General features: G+C 35.4%; 1 protein-coding gene across 8 annotated transcripts in view; it reads left to right on the top strand.

Moving 5' to 3' along the window:
* The first annotated feature begins 45 nt into the window (after nucleotides 1-45).
* CENPK (centromere protein K) overlaps nucleotides 46-15,646 on the top strand; it is a 38,745-nt gene continuing 23,144 nt past the window's right edge. The window contains exons 1-6 of one of the 8 annotated variants that reach the window (XM_045848110.1): nucleotides 52-94; nucleotides 685-718; nucleotides 2,125-2,178; nucleotides 5,865-5,935; nucleotides 7,192-7,341; nucleotides 10,310-10,366. In XM_045848110.1, the coding sequence (XP_045704066.1) occupies nucleotides 7,225-7,341; nucleotides 10,310-10,366 (174 nt within the window). In that variant the 5' untranslated portion in view covers nucleotides 52-94; nucleotides 685-718; nucleotides 2,125-2,178; nucleotides 5,865-5,935; nucleotides 7,192-7,224. Of the gene's footprint in view, nucleotides 360-684; nucleotides 719-1,239; nucleotides 1,306-2,124; nucleotides 2,179-5,864; nucleotides 5,936-6,306; nucleotides 6,372-7,191; nucleotides 7,342-10,309; nucleotides 10,367-15,646 lie in introns of those variants that run through there. The other 7 variants (XM_045848109.1, XM_045848112.1, XM_045848111.1 and 4 more) reach the window with 7 other exon arrangements.

Here is a 15,646-nt window from a genome sequence, read left to right on the forward strand (position 1 = left end):
GATCCAATCAGCAAGCAGCGCGCGCACGGGTCTGGGGTGGGGAAGGTTAGTCTGTGCTGGGCGGAGGCGGCTGGAAGTCTGGGACTCCGTAGTGGTAAGAAACAGGCAGGCGAGAGCATCGTAACGGTTTGCGCTTGGGGCTGACAGTTCCCAACATACGGGGCTGCAGCCCCGACGGTGGGACCCTTACCTCCGGGAAAGCGGGTAGCCGACGTCCTGCCGGGCCTTTAGCCCAGCTCTTCGGCTCTAGAACCCCCAGGGTTAGGAGAGAAAGATGGAGCGGTGAGGAATTAAAAGATCCGGTCACCTGGGTCTCCCTCAAGCCTCTTGATTCTCTCACAAACTCTCTGAAGAAATTGGTGAGCGCCTGTTACTATTTGTTGAGACCCAGCCATTCCAAGTAACCCGAGTGACACACCCTTCAGCCTTCACCCTGGTCTAGGCTTCCATCTCTTAGCGGCTTTCTGGACTTCAGCTCTCTTCTTTAAAAAAAAAGAAAGTAATTGTGGTGGGGGAAAAATAAAAAACATCTAACATAAAAGTTGCCATGTTAACCTCTTATTTTTTAATCCATTAAAAACACAATTTTTCAAAATGACCTCCCTAAACCAATGGTTTTAAAAACCTACGTAACAGCTTCCTAGTTGCTTGTTTCAAACCTAATCTCTTTACTTTTGCTTTGAGGTGGACCCCAGATACAGGGAAGGAATTGCCCATAGTAAGTGCTTTCTAAAGGTTTTTGTTTGTTTTTAATGTTAAAGATTCCCTTTATTTGGCCCCTCCTACCTAGCAAGTATCATTTCTTCTCTGACTTCTGCTCTAATCAGATCACTTTTTGTGTGTCTCACTGATTGCCGTGCTTATCCTTGTCTTTCTGTCTGAGGTTTTTATGCCTTGAAAGGATCTCCACAGCACATCTAGCTTTCCCCTTTACAGTTTCTCATCTGTTAAACCTCACGGCTGAAATAATGAAGATTAAGACTGGTAATGATAATGGTAGGGAGCTAGTACTGTGCACACAACTCTGTCCTAAGCACTTTATTCCAGGCAGTTTCCTCTGATCTTTTCTATCCTGAATTCTGGAAATATTTGCAGCCTGTATTGCATGAGTTACCACAACATAGCACTTCTCACTACCTGAAATCATACCAGGTATTTAGTTGTCCATTTGTTTATATTCTCTCTCCTCAGTGAAAATGTAAGCTCTGTGAAGACAGACTTTTTCACAGCTATTGCCACATTTTCTGACAGATGACACACATTAAGAACATGTTCCCTGCATGAATGAATACAGCTTAGAATTCTGTGGGTATTTTCTATTACTGTACTTCATGTATATTAGTCTCTCTCTGGTAATAGTATGAGTTGTTAAAATTTGGTATTAGATGTTTTACAATAGTATCGCCAAACATAGCAATATTGTTCTTGAATGAGAAATTTGGAATTCTAGTACCAATGACCACAAAAGGTTGACTTGTTCTGTTTCCAGAAAGGTAGGTAGACACAAAATGTAGGAAAGGGGGAAAGTCTAACCCTTAAATGCTTTTATTTATTTGTATTCTAATGCTACTTTGAGCTGCCAATCCCACTAATTTGTTGACTGTCTATCCCTACATGCACACAGTTTCACATTACTTTTGCATTCTGATGATATATTTTATTGATTAGTATTATAAAATGTGGGGAAAGATCACTTTGCACTTAATTTGTAAGTTAAGGAAGGTATATTTAAGACAAACATGATTTTTTTACTTTTTTGCTTCAAAATATTCTAAGATTGTTAACGACTATTTATGGCTTTGTGAACTATCCTTTTTTTAATTGTTGTTCAAGTACAGTTTTCTGCCTTTTACTCCCATCCCAGCCCCCCCCCCCATCTTTTATATATAGCAAGGAAGACATTTAGTGTAAATATTTTGGGTTATGGCATAAGTTATTTAACCAGTCTTCTATTAGCTGATATTCAGATTATTAATAGTACTGTTGATAACTAATACTAATAACAATATTGATAACTAATACTCTGTATATACTAGGTGCAGTTGTAAGAAATTTACATAGTAACTCATTTAATTGTCAGAAAAACCCTAAGGGTTAAGTAATATTATCATTTTCATTTTACAGATAAAGAAACTGAGGCACAAACAGATAAGTGACTTGCCTAAGGTCACACAGCTTGTAAGTATCAAAGCCAGGTTTTAACCTTAGATAATCTGTAGAATTCACATTTATAATTATTTTTTAAATAATGCTGCAGTAAGCATACCTATGTATACTTAAGCAAATACATCTATCTAAAGGATTATTCCTAGGAACAGAATTTCCTGGGTCAAAAGATGAATCCATTTAAAATTTTGATGGATATTGTTTATTATTCTACCAAGAAATTGGTCTACTAACCATGTGCGCCTCTTGGTCTACACTCTTGCCAATGTTGTTTCTTACCAAATATGTATCATTATTTCTAGTTCAAATAAAATTAAATTTTGTTTAAATTCCATTTTTATAAGTTATGAGTAAGGTTAAAAATGTTTTTATCTAATTTAAAAGGAGTTTGTTAGTTTTTTTCTTTGAATTTCCCATTTATGTCATTGCCCATTTTTGCTGTATTGTTTTGTTTGTTGTTTACCTTTGTATCATAAAGTAACAAATACAAAACATCCCACATAAATAAAGGTAAAGTTTATAAGTTATTATAAGGTAAACAACTTTATCAACATGCAGATCTGAAATAAAACTTTAATAATCACCTCAACATTCTGCCCATCAGGCCCATCCCAATCACAGCCCTCCCTCTGTTTCTACCTTCCAGAAGTAATTGATATCCTGACTTTTGTAGTGATTGCTTTTTTAGTGTTTTAAATGATGGATTGTTAGTTTTGTTGTATTAATTTGTAGGCACTCATTATACATAATTGAATTGGGCATGGCATGCCATATATTATAAATATTTCCATAGGCTTTTGGGTTTTAAATTTTAACTTTGTAATATCTTTAGTCATTCAGAATTTTTAAAATTTTTGTGTAGATATTTTGCTTAGTTTTTAGAATGCCTTTCCTAATCTAAGATAAAGGGAAAAAATCTCCATGTTTTCTCCCTGTACTTTTTTTTATGATTTTGTTTTGATTTTTTTTGAGGGATGGAGGAGTGATACAAAGAACGAGTTATATATCTGGGCTAATTTTTCCCCCAAAATACTATGTAGTTTGTTAAAAAGAAAAGATGGGGTCTACAATGGGTCAAAATACATATATATAAAGAAAAAGGCAGTAAAGTAAATAAAATACGCTCCTATTTGGATTGTTCTTCCCTCTTAATTTACATTGTCACCTCTCTCATATATCTTAGCTCTATAAATATGTGAATCTAGAAGGGCTTTGTATTTGTTCCATTGTTTAGTTTGCCTGTCTATGTGTTAATTGCACACTATTATAATTAGTAGTTTTATAATAAGTTTAATATCTGGTAAGGCAAATCTTCCCTTTTTGTTCTTCATGAAGTTCTTGTCTGTTTTTGGCTCTTTGCACTTTCATATAAAATTTAGAATTAGCTGGACAGGTGCCATAAAAACAAACAAAATCTCAGAATTTTGAAAAATTCAGTAGATCAACTTGGAGGGAATTACCATCTTTACAAAATATTGAACCCTCCAGTCTGTGAACATATCTGTTTAAGTCTTTAAAACCTCTCTGTTGATTAAAAAAATTGATTAAGCAATATAAAACTCAAGTTCATAGGAATAAAAATATTTTGGGAGTTTTGGTTACTCTGGTTTGCGTTTGGTTATGAGTAAACATCCTTGTCATTCTTTATTGCTTTGTCAACCTCCTGAAAGTTACCCAACTTTGAATCTTATGCCATCAGACTTGACCACCCACCACTTCTCCTTGTAGCGGTGTAGCAAAATTTTATTACACTCCTTCATTCCTTGAAGATTTTTAGCTCCTAGCTCACTGTCACCCTGTGTAACACTACTGTCATAATTCTTGGTGATCTTAATATCTGTCTAGATGATCCTTTCAATAAGCTGACCTCTCTTTTTCTCGACATCCTTTCCTCCAGTGATTATATTCTCCACCTTACATTAGCTCTTTACTACTGTGGTCATACCTGGAAGACTTTGTCATTCTTTCAGTTTGTCCCTGCATCTGTGCTGCTACACTATAGAGGAAAGCATATAACCATGTTCTAGTTTCACTTTAAATTCATGACTACTGTCCTCGAGTGGGCCTTTAATACTACCTGGTAATCCTATTTTATCTTCTCTCATCTCTTATATGACTATTTTATACATTTTTTCCCTTCTGCTGTTAAACCACCAGTGCTTTTCTTCCACCCTCATTCATGGCTGATAACCTTAGTCATCATTTCACTGAGAAAAGGCAAGTAACCCAAATAGAACTTCCAGTTTTACCAAACTCCTACTAACACATCTATTCACCTCCCTGCATCTATGTCCCTAATATTCTGCTTACCTTCCCATTAAAATGAATAAACTGTATGTACATCTGTCTCAAGCCATCCTCTCTACTTGTGTTCTAGATCCCATTTTTCTTCCTTCTCTCCTGCATCACCAGCATTTCCTTCTCTTACTGTATCAAATAAAGATGGTATATTTTCTCCTATATTGAAAGAAAAAATCTCTTGATCCCACATCTCCCTCCAACTGGTACCTTATTTCTCCTTCTCTTTAGAGAGAGAGAGAAAAAAAAAACTTTTGAAATGTTTTATACAAGCATACTGGATATGTCCAGTTCCCTGTTTTTTATTTACTCTTGATTTCAATCCAATCAGGCTTTCCCTCACACCATTCTACTAAAACTATACTTATAAAGGTTAACAGTGGATTAATTTTTGTGACAGCCTTCAGTGAAATTATTGTGACAAATCACCCCAAAATATAGAGGTCTAAAGCAACCATGTACTGTACTCAGTGATTCTGTGCACAAGAATTCAGATGGGACTTACAGTCATCAGACAACTTGTGCACATGCATGTTTGGTGGTTGATGCTAGCTGAATGGAATCTTTCATTTTTGTGTGCACTTCTCCATACGATCTCTTTACTTTGGGCTTCCTCACAGCATGGTGGTTTGGTTGCAAGGATGAATGTTCAAGAGAGAGAGGTATAAGCTATTCTGCCTTTTATGACTTAGTCTTGGAAGTCATGTAACATCACTTCCATTGTATTCTACTTATAAAGGCTCAGAAAGTCATACTCAGGTTCAAGGGGAGGGTTAACAGGCTCTGCCTCTGGATGGGGAATGACAGCCTGAAATATTGCTGTGACTGTTTTTGAAAAACAATGCCCTATCCATATTGCTAAATAAATTGTCAATCTCTTTTCATTTTGACGTATTTCTACTATCTGACAGTTCCTCACTCCTTGAACACTTTCTCATCTTGGATTTCAAGATATCATACTCTTTATTTTTCTCTCATTTTACTGGGCACTCCCTCTCAGACTATTAGGTGGTTCTTCCTTATCTCCTTAATCTCTCTAGGTCTAGAACTTTTCTCATTTCTGTATGTACTTTCTTGCTCTTCTGATCTCATGCAGCCTCATGGCTTTAAATAGCTGTATGGTGGTGACTCAAATTCTAATTTGAAACTTTCCCTTGAACTTCAGACAGGTATATCCAATTGCCTAATCAGCAGCTCCCCTAATAGACACTGGAAATTCAGTGAATTCTAAACAGAATTCTTTTTAAAAAATTAAAATAATTTAAATAACATTAGTTGATAACATAAATTTTAGGTGCACATCATTATTATTCAATATCTGTATATTTCATGCTCACCATCCAGAGTCCAGCTTTCTTCTTTTTAATCCTCACCTAAGGATATGTGTATTGATTTTATAGAAAGAAGAAAGAAAAACATAAATTGGTTGCCATTTGTACATGACCCAACCCAGATCAAGCCTGCAATCTAGGTATGTGCCCTGACAGAGAATTGAAACCATAACCTTTAGTGCACGGCACAGTGCTCTAACCGACTGAGCCAACTGGCTAGGGCTAGTTTCTTTCTGTTACCATATGTTTGATCCTTTACCCAATTTGCCCTCTCCCCAACCCTCTTCCCATTTTGTAACCACCATTCTTTTGTCTGAATCTATGAGTTCATTTTGGTTTGCAAAACTGAATTCTTTATCGACACTTGCCTACATCTAGCAGAATCTGTTTTTTCCGCCATCTTCCCCATTTCAGTAATTGGAAACTTCATCTTTCTAATTGCACAGGTCCAAACTTTTTTAGTAATAATCGACTCCTCTCTTTCTTTGGCACTCTCCATACAGACTGTTAGGAAATCCTGTTGGCTTTAAGGAAAAAGGACTCATGGACATGGACAACAGTGTGGTGATTGTTGGGGTAGGGGATGGTATGAGGGGACTAAATGGTAATGGAAAAAAGTACAATAAAGATTAAATTTTAAAAAAGAAAATATATTCACAATTGGATATTTGGTACTGCCTCCGTATTATCCAGGACCACATCTTGCTTGGATTATTGCATTAGCTTTCAAACTGGCTTTCCTCCTTCTGTCCTTACCTGGCTGTAGTTAACCAGTTATGCTGTTAAAACTTAATTTAAATCCTGTTACTCCTCTGTTCAAAATCCTTTAATTATTATCTTAGCCTAAGTCCTTAAAATGGCCTAAAGCCCCCATGATCTCATCTATTTTATATCTCTCTGACCTTATCTTGTGTTCACTCTCTGATACCTTCTGCTGTAGTCACAGTGGCTGTTTTGCTGCTGTAGGAACAGGGGAGTTGTATTCTTGCCCCAGCACCTTTGCACCTGCAGTTCCCTTTACCTGGAGCCTCTTCTCCTAAGTATTACCATGTCTCACTTTTTTATTTCCTTTATGCTTTTGCTCAGTTTCTCAACTTCTCGGTGACTTTATATTGACATCCTTATGTAAAACTAAATTGCCCTTTCCCTCAGCACTTGCTATGTTTCTTCCCTGCTTTGCTTTTCTTCATAGCACTTATAAATCAATGGGTATACTACAGTATGTATTTTTAAAATGTTGTGGCTTATTTTTTGTTTTCCTAACTAGAATGTAGGTGCCCTTGTAGGAGGGATTTTTACCTATTTTGTTCACTGTTACATCTTTAGCTCCTATATAAGTATCCGGCATATAACAGATGTTCAACAAAAATAAACGAATAAATATTTTTTACTTTAGTTTTTTTATAAGGCTGAGAAAATCACAAAGGACATGTCAGTGAGTAACCAAGATATAGATCCAGATAGTACTACAGGTGTAGAAGATGTTACAGATGGTAAAGAAGAACTTATTAAACATTGTGAAGAAATGTGGAAAGATATGGAAGAAGTAAGTATCAAGGGATTAAAGTGATATATCAATTAATTACTGTAAGACTTAATTCCATTTCAATAATAGACTTAGGGAAGAGAAAATTTTGTTGATTCCTGGAAGTCATTACATTGTATGATAAGTATTTATGTAGTTTCTAGACCTATAAGCATTCATTCAATGAACTTTCTACTGGAGAAACTGTAGAAAGAAAAAAAATTACAGCAGTCCCTACCCTCAAGGAGAGTATCATCTAATGGAGGCAATAGCCATGATATTAGAATTATTGTTGTAGAAGTGCAAAGATTATACTTTAGAGCAGTCCTAAACCTAGACTGAAGAGATCAAAGATAGTGTTCTAAAAGAGGTAAAGACTGAATTCATTTCTAAAGGGTAAATAAACTTGTGAAAGTGGGAGAGATATAAAAAGCAGAAGGAAGGAAATATATAAAGACTGGGAGAATTTCGAGAACTCCATGTAGCATATTATGACTTATGTAAATTAGGAGAAGGAAGACCTATGGAGTGAGACCAGAGAAGTAATTGAGGCCAAGAAAATGATGGGTTTTGTTGAGTGTATACTATGGGGAGCCATTGAAGGACTATAAACATTAAGTGTCATGATATGTAGTTTGGGAAAACTACTCGGGTGATTTTGGAGAAAATGAATGCAGAAGAGTGAGACTATAGGTAGACAGCACTTAGGAGGCTGTAGTAATAGTCTTGGTAAGAAGTACTAAAGGGCTAATCCTGTCATTGCAAATAGAGAGAAAAATGGATTCAAGAAATATTATGGAGGTGGGACCAAAAGGACTTGGAGAACAATTGTTGTGAAATGGGGGATTTATGGATAGTTTCAGGTTCTGGGTTTGGGCCATTGGTTGGTTATTGGAGTTATTTCCTGAGACAGAATAATAGAAGCAGAGAGGACACATGATTATGGAGTTTGAGTGAAAATATGGGTTAATTTAGAAAATGTTGTTTTTGAAATGTATGTACATTTTTTGAGTTAGTGAAATAAAATCACTTCCGGTACACTAAAGTATTTGATAAAAATTTGTTCTACTTGGAATAGCACAATATGTGATATAGGCCACAGACATTTTTCACATTCTTTTCTTTCTAGTAAAGTTTCAGATTAGGGCAGATTAGCATTTTTCCCTTTTTTTCTAGGTTACATTTTAACATAGATCTTGGTATTATATATAGTTTACTGTATTTTCAAGGTAATTTTTATATATAATTGGTGTTGTTTTGCTTTTGATATTTTTCAGTATAGAAATTTGAGTTTTAAAATAATTTCAATTCTTTTTTGTTTTAAGATACTACATCTGATCATAAATTCCTAAATGGGCAGATCATGGTGGGTTGTCATGCCTGAGGCAAAAACCTTATTAGTAAAAGGTTTATTTTTGCCTTAAGCAAGCTCTGTTCATTGTTTCAGTGCATATACATTGATACACCCTTGAAGTAACCACCCTCAAGAGAACACAAATAAGTGAAATTATATGGTATTTGTCTTTCTCTGACTTATTTCACTTAGCATAATATCCCTCTAGGCCCATTTATGCTGTTGGAAATGGCAAGATTTCATTCTGTGTATGTTACAGACTTTTTATCTACTTGTCTTCTGAGGGGCACTTGGGTTGCTTCTGTATGTTGGCTGTTGTAAGTGATGCTATAATGAACATAGGAGTACACATATCTTTTCAAATTAATGTTTTGGGTTTCTTTGGATATATATCCACAAGTGGAATTGCTGGGGATTGAGGGGTTTGGTGAAAAAGCTGATGGGGTTAAGACATGCAACTTGGTAGCAACAAAGTAGTCACAGGATGTAAAGTACAGCATGGGGAGTACAGTCAGTAATAATGTAGTAACTAAGTATGGTGTCAGTAGGTGCTTGAAATATCAGGAGGGTCACTTTGTGTTACATGATTGTCCAATTACTGTGCTGTACACCTGAAACTAATATAAAATAATGTTGAATGTCAACTGTAATTGAAAAAATAAGAAAAAAGAGAGCACATAATCTTGTTAGCTATCCTGTAATGCAGTATCCATGTTGCTCTCTCCCACCTCCATGTATGAGTACATTCCCTCCTTAATTCAGTCACATAAAAGAAGCTACAAAACTCATTTTTTAGAGCATTTGAGATCTTGCTCCACAGACTGTGTCATTGGTTTGGCTCAAATAAACTCTTATTTTAAAATTCTCAAAAAAAAAAAGATACTGTAAATAGAAATACATCAAACCTTCGTTCTGGAATGTTTTGGTTTTCTAACATTTGGTTCTTCGACCAAGTTGTTCATGGAAAAAAGGTCTTGGTCGTCTAACAAAACTTCATGTATTAATTTTCTACCCTACAGCCCTTTCTTGCTGTATAATCAGTCTTGCATTTCTCAGGTAACAAAGGATATTTGGTTTTCGAACAAATCACTTCTTGAACAGTTTTCTGGAATGAATTAAGTTTGAAAACTGAGGTTCCACTGTCCACTGTAACCATAAATAAAATTCAAATTACCCATAGTTTTTTCCAGATATAATCACTAATAATAGTTGTAGATTTTATTAATGGCACAGAAACAATGTCTCCTAGAGACTTTATTTTCTTAAGATCTTAACTGTCCTCTTACTTCTCTTGTTATTTTTCTATAATGCTTTCCCTCTTACTCCCCATTTTTCCATTATCTGGCTTCTAATTCACCCTACTAGTTTTGTTCTTATTTCCTGTTTCTCGTACTTATTTTTTTCTGTATGGATTCTGGTAAGCCCTTTTACTTTGAATGTATTCACCTTGGGGTCTGTTTGCTGTCTTTTATGTTTTCTGGCTGATAGAGCGATGAATTAAAAAAAACTGTTTTCTTACATCAGATAGTTGTATATTATTTTAGAGGAATATTACATTGACAAGTGTAAGAGGGGAGGGGAAGGAAATTTTGGGTTACAGTGTATGACTTGTTTTTCTTAACTTTTTAAATCAAGTGTCAGAATAAATTATCGCTTGTTGGAACCGAAACACTCACTGAGTCCAATGCTCAGGTATGTATCCTTTTGTTTCTATCTAAAAATAAGTAAGTGGAATTCTTTATGTTTTGGATAAGTTTATCTGTCTATATTTATCCCAAGTGTAATAGTTTTGTTTATACATGTATGCTTAATCATTTGGAAAACGCTCTATTCTTTCTGATTTAAGAGGCATATTTTGAAAACTTCTACATTCAACTGTTATAAATAATTAAGAATATTTTATTTTATTTATCTTATTTCAGCTACAGATAAACTTTAACTGTTGAGTCAATTACCCCATGGCTATTGTTTTTATGATACTTTGTTAAAAACTATAACAAAGTTTTACTTGCTCTGTGATAAGTAGCCACAGTTATTTTACTATCTGTGTAAAATCTTAACTGATTTTACCCTAGGCTTAAAAAGGATTAAGATATTAATTTTAATAATCAAAGACCTATGGGATTGGTTTAGGAATACACCAAAGGCTCAGTACAACAGATTAAGAATTCAAAATATGGAGTTCTGGCCAAGATGGGGGCATAGGTAGAAACTCTTCGCTTCCTTGCACAACCAAAAGGAGGATACCAATCAATCTAAAATCAATAAGCAACCAGAAGTGCCAGAAAGTCAAACTGCATGGAACTCTGACAACCAAGGAATTAAAGAAACAATCAACCAGACCAACCAGACCAGTAAGATGGGCGGAAGAGAGAACCCGCAGCGAGGTGGCACACAACATGGGTAGGGCTGGCTGAGTGAGAAACTGAGACTCAGAGTTGACTGTGGACTACAGCGGTTGCCATGGTGGGAGAAACCCCCAGTCTCCTATGAGAGTCTGTTGGAAAGTAGGCTAGAGCCAAGCAGGCCAGCTGCATTGTTTCCTCTCTGGCCCATCCCCTACAGGCAGCACCACTGCGCAGCAAGGAGGGTAGCCCTGCCCTGGTGAATACCTAAGGCCCCGCCCCCTTACAACTTAACAGATGCATTGAGACAAAGAAATAGGGCCCAAATGAAAGAAAAGAGCAAAACTTCAGAAAGAGAGCTAAGCAATGAGGTGATAGCCAACCTATCTGATGGAGAATTCAAAACCCTGGTAATCAAAATGCTCACAGAACTGTTGGGGCTTGGTTGAAAAATGAAAGAGCAAATGAAAGATATCCAAAGTGAAATAAAGCAAAATATTCAGGAAACCAACAGTGACAGGAAGGAAACCAGGACCAAACCAATGATTTGAAACAAAAGGGAGAAATAATCACCCAACTGGAAGAATGAAGAAACAATTTTAAAAATGGAGAGAAGCTTAGGGACCTCAAACAAAAGGGAGAACCAAATCAATGATTTGGAACAAAAGGGGGGAGAAATAATCACCCAACTGGAAGAATGAAGAAAAAAGAATTTAAAAAAATGGGGAGAAGCTTAGGGACCTCTGGGACAACTTTAAACATTCCAATTTCCGAATTATAGGTGTGCCAGAAGGAGAACAAGAGCAAGAAATTGAAAACTTATTTGAACAAATAATGAAGGAAAACTTCCCCAATCGGGTGAAGGAAATAGACTTCCAGGAAGCCCAGAGAGTCCTAAAGAAGTTGGACCCAATGAGGAGCACACCAAGGCACATCATCATTAAGTTACCCAAGATTAAAGACAGAGAATCTTAAAAGCAGCAAGGTGAAAGGAGGGAGTTACCTACAAAGGAGTGCCCACAAGGCCCTCAGCTAATTTCTTAAAAGAAACCTTACCGGCAAGAAAGCACTGGAAAGAAGTGTTCAAAGTCATGAAAGGCAAAGACCTCCATCCAAGATGACTCTATCCAGCAAAGCTATCATTTAAAATGGAGGGGCAAATAAAGCACTTCTCAGATAAGGTCAAGTTAAAGGAGTTCATCATCACCAAGCCCTTATTATATGAAATGTTAAAGGGACTTATCTAAGAAATTGAAGAAGATAAAAAACTACAAACAGTAAAATGACAACAAACTCACAACTATCAACAAATTAACCCGCACCCCCAAAAAAACACCAAAAACTAAGCAAACAACTAGAACAGTAACAAAATCAAAGAAATTGACATCACATGGACGGGTTTCAACAGGGAGGGGGAGGAGAGGAGTGGGGGGAGGTACAGAGAATAAGCATAATTGGTAGGTATAAAATAGATGGAGAGAGGTCAAAAATGGTATAGGAAACAGGGAATTCAAGTAACTTTTATGTACCACCCACAGACATGAACTAAGGTGGGGAATGCTGGAGAGTTGGGGGGTGCAGGGTGGAATGGGGATAAAGGGGGAAAATTGGAAAAACTATAATAGCATAATCAATTAAAAATACTTTAAAAAAAAATTTTTAAATATGACAAAGGTGATAGTTCCAATGTAGAGGAAAGGGATGAATTAGTTAATAAATGATACTGATACAACTAGATAGCCATCTGGGAGAAAATGAAATCCAACTTCCATATTCACTACATAATCAAATTGTGGATGGATTGTTATAAAAATCTTACAAGAAAAGCAAGGAGACTGCGGTTTAGTGACACGGGAGAAATTCTTGGCTCTTAATAAAAATCTAGAAATTATAAAAGAATACTTATATGTATTTGATCATATAAAAAGTTAAAAATGTTTTAGAAATAAAAATTCTAAGAATGAAGTCAAATATGCAAATGATTTCAATGAAAGTTCTTTAAAACTGACAGGAGCTTGTCAAAAGATCATTGAAGGCAGCTAGTATCACTTGAGCATCAAAAGGAATAATGCCTTAAATTCATTATAATACCATGGAAAAATTACAATCAATAAGAATAGTAATGCTCAATAAAAAATGAGAATGAGAGAGAGAGAAAAAGAAGGGGGGGAAAACTAATTTATCTTTTTTGGAAGTATGTTTTACCAGAACTTTAGTCTAAAAATTGGTGATAAAGAATTAAGCCATCTTTTGTAAAAAGAACAAAATTTGTAGCTGTTAATAAATATAGAGCTCCATTGTACAAGGTAAAACTGCATAGTGTGTTTGGAAACCATTAGTATATAAACTGTCATCTGTGTTTTCTTGGGAAATGTGTTCTTACAGTGTAGAAATTGAGACCTACTGAAACAGAATCAGTAGGGATTGGGCCTATAAATTTCCTGGGTGATTTTCATGCACTGAGCCAAACCCTGGCTTTGAGGGCAATACTTAGGTAAGTTGTAAATAATCAGGATCTTGCGATAGTCAGTAATAAGATAATGAATGCACAAAATGTCCTTTCCTGTAATGTCTTTTCCCCAGTATTACTCTCAGCTTTGATGGTTCTCTAAGAGGATTCACAGGGCTCATTATACAATGAAGCTACTGGCTGAGGTTTATAACATTGAAAGGATATAGAGTAAAATCGGTAAAGGAAAAAAGACCATGGGCTGAGGTCCAGAGGAAACCGGGCACGAGCTTTCAGGATTGTGTTCCAGTGGAGTCACACAGACATGCTAAATTCCTCCAGTGATTTGTGGCACTTGTGAAATTGTCTACCAAGGAACCTCATTAGAGACTCAATGCCTAAGGTTATTTGTGGGTGCTAGTCACTTAAAGATCCTCTCCCTAGCAGTTACAAAAATAGCTAACTCTCAGAAGGAGAGCGGGTGTACTAGCTAAGTCATATTCTTTGCACATTTTAGGCATAGTGAGCCACTCTTATCAATTAGGTTGGTAGGAATGAATCATCTCAAAATCCAAACTCTCAGATGTCCACCTTGCAAGCAGGCCTTTAAGGGTAATCTTAGGGCATGCTTTGTTAACTCTTTCCTGTACATCTATTAAACTTAAAAATTTCAATTTTAAAACTCAGTTCATTTTCTAAAGCAAGAAGTTAGATATTTTAAATGAGAAAATGGCAGGATTGCCCAAAGTTCTGACTTTAGAAATACTACTGTTATATTTTTGTTTTAGAAAGGGTTGTTTAATCTTATAGCAGGATCAGAAATAATTTGAGTGTCTTAGCTGGGCTTTGGTGGCATAAGTGCTGTGTTTCATGAATATAGTATGAACTGTATGAAATTGCTGGGGTTTATCATAGGTGAAAATGAATATTTGGTAATTTTATATATTTTAATTATAATAATAGTAATAATAATAATTAACATTTATGAATTAATTTCTAGTTAACAAAAAGCTTTTTCAGATTCTTATTTAATTATGTATAAGAAAAGAATGTGGAACTTTCCTTTGGTAAAAAATTTAAATACCTGCAAATGTATTTGTATATACTTATATAAAGTTTTCAAAGAGACTAGTTTTGTTGCTTTTTAACCTCTGACTGTTGACCAATCAATAGGCAGTGTTACAATACAGAGCAGGGTGTTTGAGTTACCTGCTCTGTATCATAAAAATCTGTTTAAAAAAACAATAGTTGGTGTTCTTTTAGTGTAAACAGTCACTAAAGTAATTAGTAATACTAATTACTTTATAGTAATACTCACTGCATTTTTGAAATGTGAAATTTTTTTTATGTTTGGGTACTAGTAAGAAATATATAGAAGAGATAAAAAAAAGTCCTGAAATTTAACTTTAAGCATGCATAGACTTGAACTTTGTTGCCAGATTAGACCACACAGATTTGTAATTATCAAAACTATAATGATTGCTACTACCTAATATTAGAAACATATTCATCTTAATTTATCTTTGGCTAGAGAGGTGTACAAATTGAAAACTATTGTGTAGCAAAATTGGTTTTTATGTGTGGCTTGTGGAACCAGTCTTATTGTCTCTATATATGTATTTAAAGTTATTTTTTGCTACTCAACTGAAAACAGTTGCAATTTTTCTGAAAGTGCCTGGAGAGAAAAAAGAGCATCTTTAATGCAAATTTGTCTAAAAAATGTTGGCAAGAAATAACATTTTTTAATCCTCACTCAAGGATATATTTATTTATTTGAGAGAGAGAGAGAGAGAGAGAGAGAGAGAGAGAGAGAGAGAGAAAAAAATGTGAGAGAGAAACATCAATCAGTTGCCTCCTGTATATGCCCTGACTGGCGTTTGAGCCTGCAACCTAGGTATGTGCCCTGACTGGGGATGGAACCCACAACCTTTTGGTATACAGGATGGTGCTCTAAGCAACTGAGTCACCCAGCCAAGGCTACTTATTATTTTTTAAATAAATATTAATTTAGGGAATAAACTTAATGTAATTAGGTTTTTTTTTAGATTAAGGGGTGAAATAGAAGTGATCATTTTTTAATAATATATCACTGGTATAACTGGCAATTTATGAGCTATACTTGGTGTGATTTAAAGCAGAATTCTGTTTGGAGTGATCATTTTTTATAGTTTAGATGAC

This window comes from Phyllostomus hastatus, unplaced genomic scaffold (assembly GCF_019186645.2).
Source record: "Phyllostomus hastatus isolate PE091 unplaced genomic scaffold, TTU_PhHast_1.1 phas_contig_58, whole genome shotgun sequence".
NCBI classification, from domain to species: domain Eukaryota; kingdom Metazoa; phylum Chordata; class Mammalia; order Chiroptera; family Phyllostomidae; genus Phyllostomus; species Phyllostomus hastatus.